Genomic DNA, 19,276 nt, shown 5'->3' with positions numbered 1-19,276 from the left:
AATTACTTGTTGTGACTTATCTAAAATACTTAATTACAGACTCCAGATAAACAAAGTATTTTACATTCAACAACTCACAAAGTTCAAACTAAAAATGATATTTATCATTATAATCACCTAATGCTAGCCAAGCTCTTGAAATTCACATTTTTAACACCAATATGCATTATTCACGATGATGAGACTAAAATGAGATTTCAAATTAGGGATCGGGTCGCTTTATTACTTTTGCATTGGATATAACCAAATGAAAGCAAGGTGTTAGAGAGTTAATTCTCACAATTAGGTTCCCGTGCCATTATTTTGTCTCTTTTGATGTTCCTCTTCCTTCACAGAGTTTTTTGTTCTCATCATCCAAACGAAAAAGATCAAATAAAAAAAATAAAGAAGTAAAAATAAGCGTAATTGTCTTGAGAGCTGGTGAGTCGCCACGCCCAAAAAATTGACCAACCTTAAGAGAAAGTTCGGTTTTCCATCTGTCTTGGGTGAACCAAATATAAATTTTTTATATAAAAGTTTATTCATGTTGTTTTCATTTGGGCCTTAAAAACAAATTGTCTAAAATGTAAAAGACGGCCCAATACTACAAATCTGACTAATTTTTATTAGCCTAGTCCAATCCTAAAGTCTCCATGGTTAATCTTGAGATCTAATAACGGTAGACCGACTGAATCAGCCCGGTCCAAAAATTACCACCAACTTCTAAAATTAAAAATCTTATAAATATGAACATGAATAACCTTTAGAACTTAAATGTAACGTTTTAATGGAAGGATCAAGTCACATTGCTTATATTTCAAAAATATTAGTTAATGATATAATTGAAGGCCCATTTAGACATTATAAAGAACAAGAATTTCTCATTCTCAATCAATATGGGATCCTATACACTACCTACTCTTACATAGCATATACAGTATCACATTAAAAGTCCTAGATTACCTTATTGCATTAGGAAATAATCTGGCACTGGGAGAGAAGCTTCTTCGATTTGGATTTCCAATTTTTCCTATATGAGTTATATGATTATGCCTTCGAGACCAATAAACACGTATAGTTTATCTTATAATTTTATTGAGCCTTTAATTGCACAAATAAGATTGGGATCCACTTCTCGTATTTGTCTCTTTTCCACTCTAAATCTTAGAATTTGAGTAGATGATTTAACAGTCTTGTATTTTTTTTTTCCATTGCCAATATAACTATATAAATTATAAAAAATTGAAAAATAAAATAAAATTAGTATGCCTGGTCATTTGGAAAAGGGAACAATAACAACATGCCCAATATAAGTTGGCTGACAATTCACTTAGTCATTTGTCCCACTAAAAAAAATCAACACTTATAATTAGTATGCCAAATCTTAATGGAACATTATAATGAACAAGGATTTTTTTTTTTTTTTTTAATAAAAGGAAGAGAAGAATATCCCCCATTATTATTAAAATATCTCAATTTTGGCAGAGAAATACCTTATACAAACTATGCTCCAACCGACTTATTCCAAAAGAATAGTGCTTAAAACCAAGGTTTTATTTTCTTATCAAAGATGCCTGGTCCGTAGGTTGAAACAACAATGTCAACAAGAAGGTGAAACTGCATCAATACAAATAAGATTATGGGAATACCGGCCAAACCAATGATAGGAGCAACAATCCATGATTCTCCACGCAATATAAGTAAAAGAGCAGCAGAAAAGGCCATCATCATAGTTGCAATAGAGAAGAAGAGGGTAGAAAGACCTATTATCATCTTTTTAGGCAAGGATATAAGAAAATCTTCTTCTGCATCACGCGATGTAAGGATTCCTAAAAACATTAGTACTGAAGTTGAGGAAGAAAACAACGAAAACGAATAAGTTATTATGAAGATCTTAAATGGTTTGTCATGCATGAAGATTGGCAAGCCTGTATCTTGATTGCTACCACCTGGAACAGTAAATGCTGCCGCGAACATTATGGTAACAATGAGAGCGCCTAAGTTGCTTTGTCCTTCATCCATTGCTCTCTATTTTTCCTCAATTCTTGGCGGTCTCTTGTAAACAATTGTCTGGGAGTCAAATGGTCTTTGTTTAAACGTTCCTTACAATAGATAGGGCAAATGCGTTCCACTTCCTGCATTTATTAAATAAAATATTAGGAAAAAAAATCATATCTATAATATTGCAAAAGATTTGTCCATCAATGTTCAACAGACTCAGATCACTATCGTCAATATATTCCACTTTCTCTATTTGAAAATCTCTCTCTAGATTAGTTTAAAGAGTATATAGTCGATCGAGAGTGAAATAATAATGGGAAGAGAGATGGATGGAGCTGACCTTAAACCATTGAACTTCTCTTTGCATTTGTAAAGCTGCACCTCCTATGTGAGAGATAGGAGTATGTTCTGTTAACATCCCTGCCATATGCAATATAGTATTGCTGGAGCTATCTTCCGTATTTAGTATTGAATTCTTCTTTTTTAAGCTGTATATAAGGCTAAAGATCCTATGTTGATGATGTAGGACGGCCCAATGGAATATGTCCCTATCTTCAGAATCAGCAATAGGCAAAAGATCTGGATTTGCTTTGACTATATGATAAACAAATTCAAAGTTCCCTCTGCTGATAGCATGGAAGATTGCTGGCACAATAATGTTATCTAGTTGGTCTGGACTTGATTCAGTTGGAATCACTTCACACACGAGATAGAAGTTGTTGGAATTGGACACGTACCAACTTCATTTCATATAAATGCTTGAATCCTAATTAATTTGGCAATTACAAAACATTAATGCATGCTGGTTAATTAATTAATAATAAGTTGGATGTAACAATAAATGATCAAGAATATATATATATATATATATTTTTAAAAATTATTAAAAAGTTCATATGGATGCAATATTATACCCACGAGGTTGATCAAGAGATCACTTGAAAATAGTTGGCGCAATAGAGCTCGCACTGCAAATTAAGTAAAAACAAAACTTGCTCATCAATTAGATCAAAATAATTATTACTAGATGGATCGTCAAAAACTCTTATAATTTAATTTTTAATCAAATGGTGATCTATTGGTAATTAAGTTTGTGATATTACAATTACTAGAAGTACCTCTTTCTCGCTAGCTCTATCTCATGAGTAAGTAGTTATATTGTAACTTCAATGTAGAATCAGCTAAATTTAAGTGCAATTGTGAATTTTCTTCCACATTCATTAAATCCAAATTAAAACTTTGGGTTATAATATGATGTTGAAATATTAGATAAATTAATAAGTTAATCATATCTTTTCATAAATTTAAGTTTTTTAGACAAATGATGAGTTCTTACCATGATCATATTCAAACAAGCAAGGATAGAAAGGTGTCATACTGACAGAAAAACAAGCCGCCCAAACTTTGATTAAAATTAGAGTAGTGCTATATATATTTACATTTTTATTTATATTAAGACTCATTTTATTAGTTTTTTTTTTTAATTTAAATTTTTAATTTGAAACTTCATAATTTTTACCATATTAATAATTAATATGCGGAGAAATAAATTTTTTATAAGTTTTTCATAAGTACATTTAATATTTTCCTTATGTAACGAGTCAAAAAATTCAGGGGAAAGAAGAGTAGCTAGGCATGCATTAACGTCGTACCTGATACGATTGTATTTTCTTGAGTACCGTTTTGAATGTTCAAACGGACTTGATCGGTAGCACGAGCGCATGAAATGTGCATACCTTCTCCCACCAAAATAAAGTAAAAAATAAAAAAGGGCAAATAAAAGCCAAGTAATAATATGGCAGCATTTTTAATGTATATCTATCTTGAAGGAGCAATATTCTGTTGAATAACATAAAAAAAAAAAAATAAATAAATAAAAACTAATAATAAATATTCGATAGTACACGAATTAATTTGCATTTTCTAGTGGCTGGATACTTTATATTAATGTTCATGATGTACAAATTTTAACAAATATGAGTTTTTGTGAAACTCTTCGTACAATTTAGATATGTCAATGACTATATTCATAAAATTTCAAGCAACATGCATAGTATTTGGACTATGATTTCCTCTTATATTGTTAAATACTTTAAAAATATTTTTATTATAAAGGTAAAAATAGTAATCTAAAATAATAAATATGAATTTAGTTGAGTTAATTCTAGTAAATTAAGTTGGGTTTTATAAGGTTGTATCATTTAATAATCAATCATAAGTTTGTATTAACAGACAATTCAGGTAAAAATAGTAATCAAGTCGAATTTGAGTTTGATCAAACTAGTTTCTAACGACTTGTCGAGTAGATCATTTGTTTATTCGTAGTCTTAGTTGGGAGAGAGTTCAATATTATATTATCACCTTGAATTAGTTTCCAACCTTTGAAACTATTAAGATGAAAATTGTTATTACCTAAAAGCTGGCTATGAAACTTTTTTCAATACTTTTGTAATCAAGATGAAAACTTTTACAGCTATATTTTTGTGAAAGTGATAGGACTCGATCCTTAAGTATGTTTGCATCGAGAAGTATTTTGAGATATGTTTCTATTAGAGTATGAAAATGTACCGTTGAGTTCTATTGAAATGATGTTTGGAGAGAGAACTTTTTCCTCGAGTTTTTTTGAGTTTTTGTGAAAGCTTATCTTCTTTTTTTTTTTTAAATCACGAAAATTAATACAAATAATTAGATGTAAATTATTTAAGAGCGATCACACATTTATAATTATTTTATAATTTTTTTATAACAGGATGGCGATTATATCAAAATTTGAAATTCAAATAAGTATGCTAGTAATGTTGATGATGTGGCACTATCATATTAGCATGAGAGATAAGAAGTTTATGTATTTAAAAAAGTATGAATTACTTTTTATGAAAACAAAAAATAAAAATTCTATATGCAGTCACTTTTGCGTACTCATTTACGAATGGATGTGATTTACTACATCATTTTTTTTAACATAAATTCTGAATTCTGCTTCATCAGCAAAGTGCGCAAAAATATGTTTAATTAACTACACGTAGCAGAATTCATAAAGATTCTAATGGAAAGGCCAAGAGAAAAAGAGTGGTACTAACAGTGATTATAGATCCATCGTTTCCAAAACACGAGCCGATTTCCACTCTTGAATGCGTCAGTCGAAAGAGCCAACGCCTCCAAAGGGGAGATATCTCCTCGATCCAAGGCAAAAGCCAAACGAGGACAACGCTCCATTAAATCCAAAGCCATATCTTGCATCACACTACAAGAAATCAGGCATTTTCCAGCGCTCATAATCATCGCAAACACATATAATAATCGCCGTTAATTTGATTGGGGGAGACTGGATGGAGGGAAATGAAAAGGAAAACGAGCGGGGCTTTTAATTTAATAAGATTTTTGCGGCGCGTTTACATCGCCGTTAATAATACTTTCAGGGGCTACAAATATTTTACGGCGACAGTTTTCGCCACAATAATTATCTATTGCGGCGCTTTTCGTATTCAATGGAAAATAAATTTTAATACAGTAAAAACTGTTTATTGTAGCGGACAAAGTAGCCGCGATATATAAAAAAGTCACCGCTGATACACATTTAGCTGCTGCAAATTCATCTATTCTGGCGATTTTACCATTCGTTGCAAATAAAATGCATATACAGTAAAAAAAACCTATTTTCGGCGAGAACAACTCGCCGCTAAAATAAAAATGTCGCCGGAAATAAATGAACAGTAATTTCATACTCAATCTTCCGAATACATTGGGTTGGATTTCGGCGGCCAGACAAAAATCGCCGCAAATAGGGGTTAATTGCGGCGATTTGTTTTGCGACAATCATAAAATCGCTGAAAATGACCTATTTTCTTGTAGTGGATCACCATCATATATATATATATATATATGATAATCAAAACTTGTAGATACAAGATTTTGGCACAGGGTAGAGCGGTATTTGCTCTTTGATAAGGTTTGAAAGAAAAGGTAGAGGCTTACAATCTGAAATCTCTTAGAGGATCTCCAAAAAAGTCTCTGCCTAATAACAAAATGAGGTTCTCCTTTTATAGATGAAGGAGTCCCTGTTACAAAAGAAGTCCGTGAATAACAGCTGTCATTAACTGTTTAGGCACGAGTAAAGAAAAGCAAAAGTAGATCTGTGAGTGAACAGCGTTAGTACTGTTTAACCACGGGTGTCATCATTGTGTCTGGCGGCTTGGTGCTGCTTTCGGCACAAAACGACAAATCTGGTAAAGGAGACCGGTCAGTGGGTCTTCTTTGAACTCAAGTAGTAGTCTGACAAAAGTGGATCTTCTGTCGGGTAGCAATTATTCTTCTTCTGAGTAGAACCCAGAGTTACCGAAGACATTGCTGTAGGAAGCCTCTGATGCAGAGCGGAAAGGAGAGCGGGGATGAAGAAGAAAGATGGAGAAGAAAGCATAAAACTTCTAAACCTCATGGTGGTTTCAGGAGAAAACCCCATGATGAATTTTATAAGAAAACTTATAAAAAACCATCTTCTAAATCATTTCCTAAGAAAAAGAATTTCAAAAATTCTATAGAATTTTCTCAAGGAAAATGTTTTAATTGTGGCAAGACTGGACATTTTGCAGATAAATGTCCCAAGAAAGCCCAAAAAAATTAAAAAGAAGCTTAGTCAGCTGGATATTGCTAACCATGATAAAGAAGAACTATTTCGACTCCTAGAAATAGAATCATCTTCATCATCGGATACCCTTGAGCTCAGTTCTAGTGATTCTGAATATCACTCCGACTCTGAGACTCTTGAGCCTCCTGATCCAAAGCTAGGTTGCAATTGTAATTCTACTTGTTGTAAGCCTCCTATTAAGACAATCAATGTCTTAACTAAGGCTGAAGAACAAGAAAATCTTTTGCTAACCTTGATTTCTCAAATTACTAACCCTGAGCTTAAGGAAGAATATCTCCTAAAGCTAAAGAAGGTAATGGTTCGCAAAGATCCAGAACCCTCTAATCAAAGGGTGAATTTTCAAGAAACCTTAGAAAGATTTTCAAAGAAAAAACCCAAGGAAATTTCTATTTTACAATTTGAAATAAATTCTGTCAAAAAAGAAATTATAGATCTCAGATCTGAAATAAATAACCTCAAATCTGAGAACGAAGTTTTAAGACAAGAATTTTTATTAATCAAGATTGACAAACAACTTGATCAAGATATTCCTTCTGATAACGAGCAAACCGAGGCTGGTTCCAGTCAACAGGATTTACCTGCCGACAACCAGATCTGCTTAATTCGTCATACCATTCCTCCCAAATGGTTTTCTCGAGTTAATATTATTGTTGCTCATGATTTTCAATTTTCTGTTGTTGCTATGATTGATTCCGGATCAGACTTGAATTGCATTCAAGAAGGACTCATTCCTAGCAAGTATTTTGAAAAATCAACCGAAAGATTATTCTCGGCAAATGGTTCAAAGATGACCATTAATTATGAGCTCAATAATGCTCATGTTTGCCAGGATAATATTTGTTTTCAGATTCCCTCTGTTTTAGTCAAAAACATGTCTGACAAAGTGATTTTGAGAATCCATTTTATCTCTTCTTTGTATCCCTTCATGACTGAGAAAGACGGTATCACTATCGACCCTTTTGGTCAAAAGGTGAAATTTCGTTTTGCTTCCCGTTTTGAAATTGACACGGATAAAAGCAAAAAATCTTTATTTTTAGCAAAACAAAAACATTTGAATTTCCTCCAACAGGAAATCAAATACAAAAAGATTTCAGAACAGTTATCTTCTTCTCTTTTGATTTCAAAAATTGAAGATTTTAACAAACGTTTAATAACAGATGTTTGTTCTGATTTACCCAATGCTTTTTGGTATAGGAAGAAACACATAGTTTCTCTCCCATACATTAAAAATTTTGATGAATCCAATATTCCAACAAAAGCTCATTCTGTTCAAATGAATAGAAAAACGTTAGAATATTGCCAAAAGGAGATAGAAGATCTTCGAAATAAAGGTATTATCAGGAAAAGCAAGTCACCCTGGTCGTGTCCTGCTTTTTATGTCCAGAAAAATGCAGAACTAGAACGTGGAACCCCTCGTCTAGTTATCAATTACAAACCCTTGAATAAAATCTTAGAGTGGATTAGGTACCCTATTCCCAATAAGAATGACTTGATTCATAGGCTGAGTGATGCTGTGGTCTTTTCCAAATTTAACCTTAAGTCCGGTTTTTGGCAAATTCAAATAGCCGAGTCAGATAGGTACAAGATTGTTTTTGTTACCCCTTTTGGTCATTTCGAGTGGAACTTCATGCCTTTCGGCCTTAAAAACGCTCCCAGTGAATTCCAAAATATCATGAACGATATTTTCAATTCGTTCTCTGCTTTTACCATTGTCTACATCGACGATGTTCTTGTTTTTTCTAAATCTATTGATGAACATTGGAAACACCTGAATTCGTTCCTTGACATCATTAGATTCAATGGTCTTGTTGTTTCGGCAACAAAAATCAAATTATTTCAAACCAAGATTAGATTCCTTGGTTATGACATCTCTGAAGGCAAAATCAGGCCTATCCAAAGGGCATCGAATTTGCTGACAGATTCCCTGATGTCATTCTTGACAAAAAACAATTGCAGAGATTCTTAGGATCTCTCAATTATGTTGCTGATTTCTACAAGGATATGAGGAAACAATGTTGTCCTTTGTTTAAACGACTTCTTTCTAATCCTCCTCCTTGGACAGAAATCCATACAAATTTAGTTAGGAAAATCAAAGCACATGTCAAAACTCTTCCGTGCCTTGGTATCCCTACTTCTGATTCTTATAAAATCGTACAAACAGATGCCTCAGACATTGGTTATGGTGGCATTCTGAAACAATGTGTTTCACCAGGTTCATCCGAACAAATTGTTCGATTCCATTCTGGAACCTGGAACTCTGCACAAGAAAAATATAGTACTATTAAAAAAGAAATTTTGGCAATAGTACTATGTATATCTAAATTTCAATCTAACCTTTTAAATCAAAAGTTTTTGGTCAGAATTGACTGCATGAGTGCTAAATTTGTTTTAGAAAAAGATGTTAAAAACATTGCATCAAAACATATTTTTGCACGATGGCAAGCTATTTTAAGTGTTTTTGATTTTGATATTGAATATATCAAAGGCACACAAAATTCAATCCCTGACTTTCTCACCCGTGAATTTTTGCAGAAACCCCATCATGGCCAGCAAAAAGAAAACCAGAGAGAGAGAGAAAAAGGTGAATCCACCACCACCAATGCCCAGTATAAACCTCATCAAGAATGAGGCTGGATCTTCTACTACTAGTGCTGTATCTACAGCACTAGACATTGCTAACAGGTTCCAGACACTTGGCAAACCTGTCCAACCACAGACCTTCTTGTCTGCGGTAACTACTACCTTTGACCCATATGCGAAAGCAATTGAGTCAAAAAACACAAATGCTATTGTTCCTCAGTTTTTCCTCCCAAAAGGAAAATCTGAATATTTGAGAAAGAATTTTGCTTCATATATGTTCCATATCGAGCCTAACAGCACGATATATACAGATGTCTTCCAAATTTCTTCCTCTTATTTTCCTACTCTTTTCCACTGGATCCCTGAAGATTCTTCAAAAAATCTCCAGTTCTATTCCAGTATTCTTATCCAAACAAATTCCTTGGTTATCAAACCTATTTATGACAAGGTTGATACCAACAAATTGATATTTCACAGTGCCTATATTCATTGGGTCATTACTCAAGCAGAATGGGGATCTACCCCATCTACTTCCAAACGACTCGCCCAAACAGACACTGCTTTTTCTTATTTTGATTACATTGATGCTTGGAAGCGCTTCATGTTCTTCCAAACCCCTGATATGAGCCACTCCTGGTTCATAAAAGTTGATCAAAAATTCAAAGGAAATTTTCCTCTTTGGTTCATCCAATGGTGGAACTAATATGGATTAATTCCTGAAAATCTTCCTGATGAGCTCTTTAAAGCTTATCAACATTTTTCAAAAATCGTTGATCCAACTTTGGATCAACACTCCAAAAAATTTCACCATACTTTACACTTCTGCAAAAGATACCATCTCCCATGGATCTTTAAATGGAATTATGAAAGAAATGGTGATGTCATGACACGAGTTTATTTCACCAAATGGTGGGATAAATTTGCACATAATGAAAAAATTGTTGATTTATTGATCAAGGATTTTCCACAGACTGCACCCAACCTGCAGAATAAAAAGGAATTTCCAAAAATCATGGCTGGACCATCCAATGCTCCTGAATATCCCTTAATTCAGGCCCCTGCATCTCCAACAAAATCCGGGGGGGTAAATGATAGTTCATCCTCTAAGTCTAAAAAGAAAACTGATATCTTTGACGGACTTAATAAAAATGATTTAATCAACATACTTAAAGAATCACTATCAAAGTCTCAAAGCAAATCTGAAGATGAAGATTCAGACACTGCATCAGAGGCTTCCTACAGCAATGTCTTCGGTAACTCTGGGTTCTACTCAGAAGAAGAATAATTGCTACCCGACAGAAGATCCACTTTTGTCAGACTACTACTTGAGTTCAAAGAAGACCCACTGACCGGTCTCCTTTACCAGATTTGTCGTTTTGTGCCGAAAGCAGCACCAAGCCGCCAGACACAATGATGACACCCGTGGTTAAACAGTACTAACGCTGTTCACTCACGGATCTACTTTTGCTTTTCTTTACTCGTGCCTAAACAGTTAATGACAGCTGTTATTCACAGACTTCTTTTGTAACAGGGACTCCTTCATCTATAAAAGGAGAACCTCATTTTGTTATTAGGCAGAGACTTTTTTGGAGATCCTCTAAGAGATTTCAGATTGTAAGCCTCTACCTTTTCTTTCAAACCTTATCAAAGAGCAAATACCGCTCTACCCTGTGCCAAAATCTTGTATCTACAAGTTTTGATTATGAATATGAATATTTTGTTATCTATTTATTTTGGCATCGCATTCATGCATATGGTCGGTTTTACCGCCTGCTTTTAATTGTGCATATTTATCTGCTTTGCTTTCTTCTCCATCTTTCTTCTTCATCCCCCCTCTCCTTTCCGCTGTTTTGGTATCAGAGCCACTCTGGTATCTAATTGTTGCACATTATTCTTCCATTTTCTATCTTGTTTTGATCATCCTCTACTGGGTGCGGGAGTTTCTGCACTAGGTGGTTCAGGATCGGGTCTGGGATAGAGTAAGAGATCTAGGTAAGTCCCTATCAAGTCGGGGTAGGCGTCAGGGTAGATAGTGATTTCTGAGGGTAGTCCCACAAACGGTAAGTTCGCAGCCTCTTTGAGATGCAACCTTCCCTGTAGATTAAGATCAAAACCAGTTAGGATGAGGAGGAGTAATTCCTCAATTAGTTCCAGGTCGGCTTTGCCTCCTGACATTATCAATGAAGAAGACTGCTCTTTTGGAGAAGAGCTATCTCCCAATCTAGGATCGTGGAAGATCCCAGATATAAAACCATCTTCGATTTATCAAACCACTTGGTTGAAAAATACTTTTTTAAATACTTTGAATGTTCGAACAGTCGAACAAACCTATAGTATATCTAAATCCCATGAAAAATGTTATCTCCTTAACAGTGATGACATTAAAAAATACATCAAAGAGGGATTTAAATATATTCATATAGGTTCTGTCCAGATTGCTGCTAAACCTCTAACAAGGTTAGGCATCAATTCTTCTGTTCTTTTTTGTTTAAGAAATGGCAGATTCCTCGGTTTTGAGGATAGCATTCTCGGAATGGTCCAATCTTCTTTATCAGAAAGACCAGTCCATTTTGATTGTTTTCCAAACATAACGTTGTCTCTGACAGACGACCATATTAAAAAATGTTTGATTTTAAATATTTTGACTTCTGGATATCATATGATTGAAGGAAGTAAACCTCTTGCTTTAATTTACAGGATTTATTATCGTCTTTTAAAAACGAATTTAAATCCAAAAGCCATTGCAAAACTTTCTGGAAAGCATACTCTTCTGATCCAGAGTAGCTCTTCAGATGTAGATATTAAAGTTCCAAAAAGGATTTATTGGGATGAAATAACTCTTCCTAATGAATGGATTTTGGAACAAGAAATGCCCATGCCTCCAAAAAATATTGCTACGGGTGCTGATGTTGACATCATCCAGCAATATATTAATGGAGATGTTAAAATTTCTTTTGATAAATCTGAAACCTCAAGTAGAAGAAGAAATTATTTTGCTGGTTCCAGATCTAGTCGTTTTATTGATCCTGTTCAGAACAATCCAAGAAATGATATTAAACTTCATCAATTTCTTGAGGATTCAGTAAGAACAGCTCAATCCAAAAAACCTGTTTTAAAATTGAAAGGACAACCCACGTCTTCACAAGTTACTTCTGCTTTTTACACAGCACATGGAGCAGCTGGTTCTTCTAATAACCAGAACATAAATGATGAAGCAGACAAAGAAGACACTTCTTCTATGTCTCCAACAGCTTCAGATATGCAAGCCCCTGTTGCCCCTGTTCATCGCAGTTTAAATGTTTTGAGCAAACCTTTTGAAATTGATTTACCTGCTTTACTAAAAGATTTTGCTTCTTCTGAAAATTAGCAAAGGCGAAAAGCCTATGTTTCAAAATTTTCGGACTTAGAAAAACAACGTGTCAAACGCAAATGGAAAGAGGAGATGAATAGGCTCCAACAACATATTTCTCTTCTAGACTTTGCAGAAAACACATATGTTTCAAAAATTTCTTTAAATGTTGTTAAAAGGGATTTTGTCAAGGAAGAAGGAAGAACTGTCATCCAGACTAGTCATCCTCCTTTGGAGACGATTGTTATTCCTGTTAAAGGATTAGAAGTAATAGCTTTTCCTTTTAAACTCTCTGATTCTGTTTCAAAAGATCCAGAAAATGACAAGATTCTTAAAGAAGCAAAAAAGATTATTTCACAAAATAATTTTGCGAATCTTGCTCTTCATACGATAGGAGAATAGCTTGATCGGATTGAAGAAAAGGTTGAGAAGCCTGTGTTTACTTCGCCTCCTGTTTTTAAAAATGAATATTCTTCGGTGCTTCCTAAAGATCAGCCAAGGAAAAAGATTGAAAAACCTTTGATCAGTCTACCTGAGGAAAGACCTAAAATAGATTTTCAAAATTCTCAGGCCAAAACTTTAGAAAAAATTGATCAAATGATTGCTGATCTAAAGAAAGAACAACCTTCCACCAGTACCCTTAACAGTAATGGTGATAGTTTTGTTCTTGTAGAAACCTCAGAAGAATCATCTAACGATGAATCTTCTGAAGACAAGGATATTGATTTAATTGAAAAGAATTTTCAAAACCTGGAAATTGCCAGATTCTCTTCAAAAGGACCCATGCCAATGAGTCTAACAAAGAACTGGTATTCTAGGCCTACACCTCCTGATTTGCAGTTTGAAGAAAAAGTTTTTCAAAACCAATCTTCTTACTCTGCAGACAAGGTTTACGAATGGAATATTGATGGATTCTCAGAACAAGAAATCATCAATACCATGAGTAAAATGTCTATGGTTGCAAATGCTTATGTCAACAATAACATTAGACAACCAGATATTGTCAGGATTTTAACACAAGGATTTACCGGTGTTTTAAGAAATTGGTGGGATAAGTACCTCACCAATGATACTAGGGAAACCATCCAAAATGCAGTAAAACGCAATGAGGAAGGTTTACCTATTTTTGATGAGACTATTGGGATGGCACATCCTGATGGTGTCAACACTTTGATTTACACTGTTTTAAAACATTTTATTGGAACACCATCTAATATAACTAGTCGTGTAAGCGATCAGTTGAATAATCTTAGATGTCATCAGATGTCAGATTATAGATGGTACCAAGATGTTTTTATTTCTCGAGTAATGCTTCGGGATGATAGCTAGAAGCCTTACTGGAAGGAGAAATTTATTGACGGATTACCTCGTCTATTTGCTTATAAAGTCAAGGAAGAACTTACTGATGCCTCTGGGCTTCTTAACTATGAAAATTACACTTATGGTGATATTTTCAGTATTGTTAAGAAACTTGGTATTAGTATGTGTCATGATCAACTATCCCAGACCCGATCCTGAACCACCTAGTGCAGAAACTCCCGCACCCAGTAGAGGATGATCAAAACAAGATAGAAAATGGAAGAATAATGTGCAATAATTAGATACCAGAGTGGCTCTGATACCAAAACAGCGGAAAGGAGAGGGGGGATGAAGAAGAAAGATGGAGAAGAAAGCAAAGCAGATAAATATGCACAATTAAAAGCAGGCGGTAAAACCGACTATATGCATGAATGCGATGCCAAAATAAATAGATAACAAAATATTCATATTCATAATCAAAACTTGTAGATACAAGATTTTGGCACAGGGTAGAGCGGTATTTGCTCTTTGATAAGGTTTGAAAGAAAAGGTAGAGGCTTACAATCTGAAATCTCTTAGAGGATCTCCAAAAAAGTCTCTAGGATAGTTCATCCTCTAAATCCTCTAAGTCCTAGAAGAAATTTGGAAAACATCTGTGTATATCGTGCTGTTGGGCTCGATATGAAACAGATATGAAGCAAAATTCTTTTTCAAATATTCAGATTTTCCTTTTGGGAGGAAAAACTGAGGAACAATAGCATTCGTATTTTTTGACTCAATTGCTTTCGCATATGGGTCAAAGGTAGTAGTTACCGCAGACAATAAAGTCTGTGGTTGGACAGGTTTGCCAAGTGGCTGGAACCTGTTAGCAATGTCTAGTGCTGTAGATACAGCGCTAGTGGTAGAAGATCCAGCCTCATTCTTGATGAGGTTTATACTGGGCATTGGTGGTGGTGGATTCACCTTTTTCTCTCTCTCTCTGGTTTTCTTTTTGCTGGCCATGATGGGGTTTCTGCAAAAATTTACGGGTGAGAAAGTCAGGGATTGAATTTTGTGTGCCTTTGATATATTCAATATCAAAATCAAAAACACTTAAAATAGCTTGCCATCGTGCAAAAATATGTTTTGATGCAATGTTTTTAACATTTTTTTCTAAAACAAATTTAGCACTCATGCAGTCAATTCTGACAAAAAACTTTTGATTTAAAAGGTCAGATTGAAATTTAGATATACATAGTACTATTGCCAAAATTTCTTTTTTAATAGTACTATATTTTTCTTGTGCAGAGTTCCAGGTTCCAGAATGGAATCGAACAATTTGTTCGGATGAACCTGGTGAAACACGTTGTTTCAGAATGCCACCATAACAAATGTCTGAGGCATCTGTTTGTACAATTTTATAAGAATCAGAAGTAGGGATACCAAGGCACGGAAGAGTTTTGACATGTGCTTTGATTTTCCTTACTAAATTTGTATGGATTTCTGTCCAAGGAGGAGGATCGGAAAGAAGTCGTTTGAACAAAGGACGACATTGTTTCCTCATATCCTTGTAGAAATCAGCAACATAATTGAGAGATCCTAAGAATCTCTACAATTATTTTTTGTCAAGAATGACATCAGGGAATTTGTCAGCAAATTCGATGGCTCTTTGGATGGGCCTGATTTTGCCTTCGGAGATGTCATAACCAAAGAATCTAATCTTGATTTGGAACAATTTAATTTTTGTTGCAGAAACAACAAGTCCATTGAATCTAATGATGTCAAGGAACGAATTCAAGTGTTTCCAATGTTCATCAATAGATTTGGAAAAAACAAGAACATCGTCAATATAGACAATGGTGAAAGCAAAGAACGAATTAAAAATATCGTTCATGATATTTTGGAATTCACTGGGAGCGTTTTTAAAGCCGAAAGGCATGACGTTCCACTCGAAATGACCAAAAGGGGTAACAAAAGCAGTCTTGTACCTATCTGACTCGGCTATTTGGATTTGCCAAAAACCGGACTTAAGGTCAAATTTGGAAAAGACCACAGCATCACTCAGCTACTATGAATCAATTCATTCTTATTGGGAATAGGGTACCTAATCCACTCTAAGACTTTATTCAAGGGTTTGTAATTGATAACTAGACGAGGGGTTCCACGTTCTAGTTCTGCATTTTTCTGGACATAAAAAGCAGGACACGACCAGGGTGACTTGCTTTTCCTGATAATACCTTTATTTCGAAGATCTTCTATCTCCTTTTGGCAATATTCTAACGTTTTTCTATTCATTTGAACAGAATGAGCTTTTGTTGGAATATTGGATTCATCAAAATTTTTAATGTATGGGAGAGAAACTATGTGTTTCTTCCTATACCAAAAAGCATTGGGTAAATCAGAACAAACATCTGTTATTAAACGTTTGTTAAAATCTTCAATTTTTGAAATCAAAAGAGAAGAAGATAACTGTTCTGAAATCTTTTTGTATTTGATTTCCTGTTGGAGGAAATTCAAATGTTTTTGTTTTGCTAAAAATAAAGATTTTTTGCTTTTATCCGTGTCAATTTCAAAACGGGAAGCAAAACGAAATTTCACCTTTTGACCAAAATGGTCGGTAGTGATACCGTCTTTCTCAGTCATGAAGGGATACAAAGAAGAGATAAAAGGGATTCCCAAAATCACTTTGTCAGACATGTTTTTGACTAAAACAGAGGGAATCCGAAAACAAATATTATCCTGGCAAACATGAGCATTATTGAGCTCATAATTAATGGTCATCTTTGAACCATTTGCCGAGAATAATCTTTTGGTTGATTTTTCAAAATACTTGCTAGGAATGAGTCCTTCTTGAATGCAATTCAAGTCTGATCCGGAATCAATCATAGCAATAGCAGAAAATTGAAAATCTTGAGCAACAATAATATTAACTCGAGAAAACCATTTGGGAGGAATGGTATGACGAATTAAGCAGATCTGGTTGTCGGCAGGTAAATCCTGTTGACTGGAACCAGCCTCGGTTTGCTCGTTATCAGAAGGAATATCTTGATCAAGTTGTTTGTCAATCTTGATTAATAAAAATTCTTGTCTTAAAACTTCATTCTCAGATTTGAGGTTATTTATTTCAGATCTGAGATCTACAATTTTTTTTTTGACAGAATTTATTTCAAATTGTAAATCAGAAACAGAAATCTCCTTGGGTTTTTTCTTTGAAAATCTTTTCAAGGTTTCTTGAAAATTAACCCTTTGATTAGAGGGTTCTGGATCTTTGCGAACCATTACCTTCTTTAGCTTTAGGAGATATTCTTCCTTAAGCTCAGGGTTAGTAATTTGAGAAATCAAGGTTAGCAAAAGATTTTCTTGTTCTTCAGCCTTAGTTAAGACATTGATTGTCTTAATAGGAGGCTTACAACAAGTAGAATTACAATTGCAACCTAGCTTTGGATCAGGAGGCTCAAGAGTCTCAGAGTCGGAGTGATATTCAGAATCACTAGAACTGAGCTCAAGGGTATCCGATGATGAAGATGATTCTATTTCTAGGAGTCGAAATAGTTCTTCTCTATCATGGTTACCAATATCCAGCTGACTAAGCTTCTTTTTAATTTTTTGGGCTTTCTTGGGACATTTATCTGCAAAATGTCCAGTCTTGTCACAATTAAAACATTTTCCTTGAGAAAATTCTTTAGAATTTTTGAAATTCTTTTTCTTAGGAAATGATTTAGAAGATGGTTTTTTATAAGTTTTCTTATAAAATTCATCACGGGGTTTTCTCCTGAAACCACCATGAGGTTTAGAAGTTTTATGCTTTCTTTTAGATGGAGCAATACTAGGAAGACCGAATTGTTCACAGAAAGTGCCCATTTCGTATTTGGCCTTCTTATTATTTCTCATCTGTTCGCGAAACATTCTTTGATCATGACACATACTAATACCAAGTTTCTTAACAATACTGAAAATATCACCATAAGTGTAATTTTCATAGTTAAGAAGCCCAGAGGCATCAGTAAGTTCTTCCTTGACTTTATAAGCAAATAGACGAGATAATCCGTCAATAAATTTCTCCTTCTAGTAAGGCTTCTGGCTATCATCCCGAAGCATTACTCGAGAAATAAAAACATCTTGGTACCATCTATAATCTGACATCTGATGACATATAAGATTATTCAACTGATCGCTTACACGACTAGTTATATTAGATGGTGTTCCAATAAAATGTTTTAAAACAGTGTAAATCAAAGTGTTGACACCATCAGGATGTGCCATCCCAATAGTCTCATCAAAAATAGGTAAACCTTCTTCATTGCATTTTACTGCATTTTGGATGGTTTCCCTTGTATCATTAGTGAGGTACTTATCCCACAAATTTCTTAAAACACCGGTAAAACCCTGTGTTAAAATCCTGACAATATCTGGTTGTTTAATGCTATTGTTGATATAAGCATTTGCAACCATAGACATTTTACTCATGGTATTGATGATTTCTTGTTCAGAGAATCCATCAATATTCCATTCATAAACTTTGTCAGCAGAGTAAGAAGATTGGTTTTGAAAAACTTTTTCTTCAAACTGCAAATCAGGAGGTGTAGGCCTAGAATACCAGTTCTTTGTTAGACTCATTGGCATGGGTCCTTTTGAAGAGAATCTGGCAATTTCCAGGTTTTGAAAATTCTTTTCAATTAAATCAATATCCTTGTCTTCAGAGGATTCATCGTTAGATGATTCTTCTGAGGTTTCTACAAGAACAAAACTATCACCATTACTGTTAAGGGTACTGGTGGAAGGTTGTTCTTTCTTTAGATCAGCAATCATTTGATCAATTTTTTCTAAAGTTTTGGCCTGAGAATTTTGAAAATCTATTTTAGGTCTTTCCTCAGGTAGACTGATCAAAGGTTTTTCAATCTTTTTCCTTGGCTGATCTTTAGGAAGCACCGAAGGATATTCATTTTTAAAAACAGGAGGTGAAGTAAAAACAGGCTTCTCAACATTTTCTTCAATCCGATCTAACTGTTCTCCGATCGTATGAAGAGCAAGATTCGCAAAATTATTTTGAGAAATAATCTTTTTTGCTTCTTTAAGAATCTTGTCCTTTTCTGGATCTTTTGAAACAGAATCAGAGAGTTTAAAAGGAGAAGCTATTACTTCTAATCCTTTAACAGGAATAACAGTCGTCTCCAAAGGAGGATGACTAGTCTGGATGACAGTCCTTCCTTCTTCCTTGACAAAATCCCTTTTAACAACATTTAAAGAAATTTTTGAAACATATGTGTTTTCTGCAAAATCTAGAAGAGAAATATGCTTTTGAAGCTTATTCATCTCTTCTTTCCATTTGCGTTTAACACGCTGTTTTTCTAAATCTGAAAATTTTGAAACATAGGCTTTTTGCCTTTGTTTGTTTTCAGGGGAAGCAAAATATTTTAAAAGAGCAGGTAAATCAATTTCAAAAG

General features: G+C 34.3%; 1 protein-coding gene across 1 annotated transcript; it reads right to left on the bottom strand.

The window, feature by feature from the left end:
- Positions 1 to 1,518: 1,518 nt before the first annotated feature.
- LOC118346130 (ankyrin repeat-containing protein ITN1-like) lies at positions 1,519 to 2,001 on the bottom strand. The gene has a single exon (XM_035687166.1). The coding sequence runs from the start codon at positions 1,999 to 2,001 to the stop codon at positions 1,519 to 1,521; it is 483 nt and encodes a 160-aa protein (XP_035543059.1).
- Between the last annotated feature and the right edge of the window lie 17,275 nt (positions 2,002 to 19,276).

This window comes from Juglans regia, unplaced genomic scaffold, assembly GCF_001411555.2.
Source record: "Juglans regia cultivar Chandler unplaced genomic scaffold, Walnut 2.0 Scaffold_7, whole genome shotgun sequence".
In the NCBI taxonomy this organism is placed as follows: domain Eukaryota; kingdom Viridiplantae; phylum Streptophyta; class Magnoliopsida; order Fagales; family Juglandaceae; genus Juglans; species Juglans regia.
Note: the sequence above shows the minus strand (reverse complement) of the source record. Positions and strands in the feature narration are given on the sequence as shown.

Bases quoted from the DNA above. Each gene is read 5' to 3' on its own strand.
- LOC118346130 (XM_035687166.1), bottom strand. From the start codon at position 2,001: ATGGATGAAGGACAAAGCAACTTAGGCGCTCTCATTGTTACCATAATG.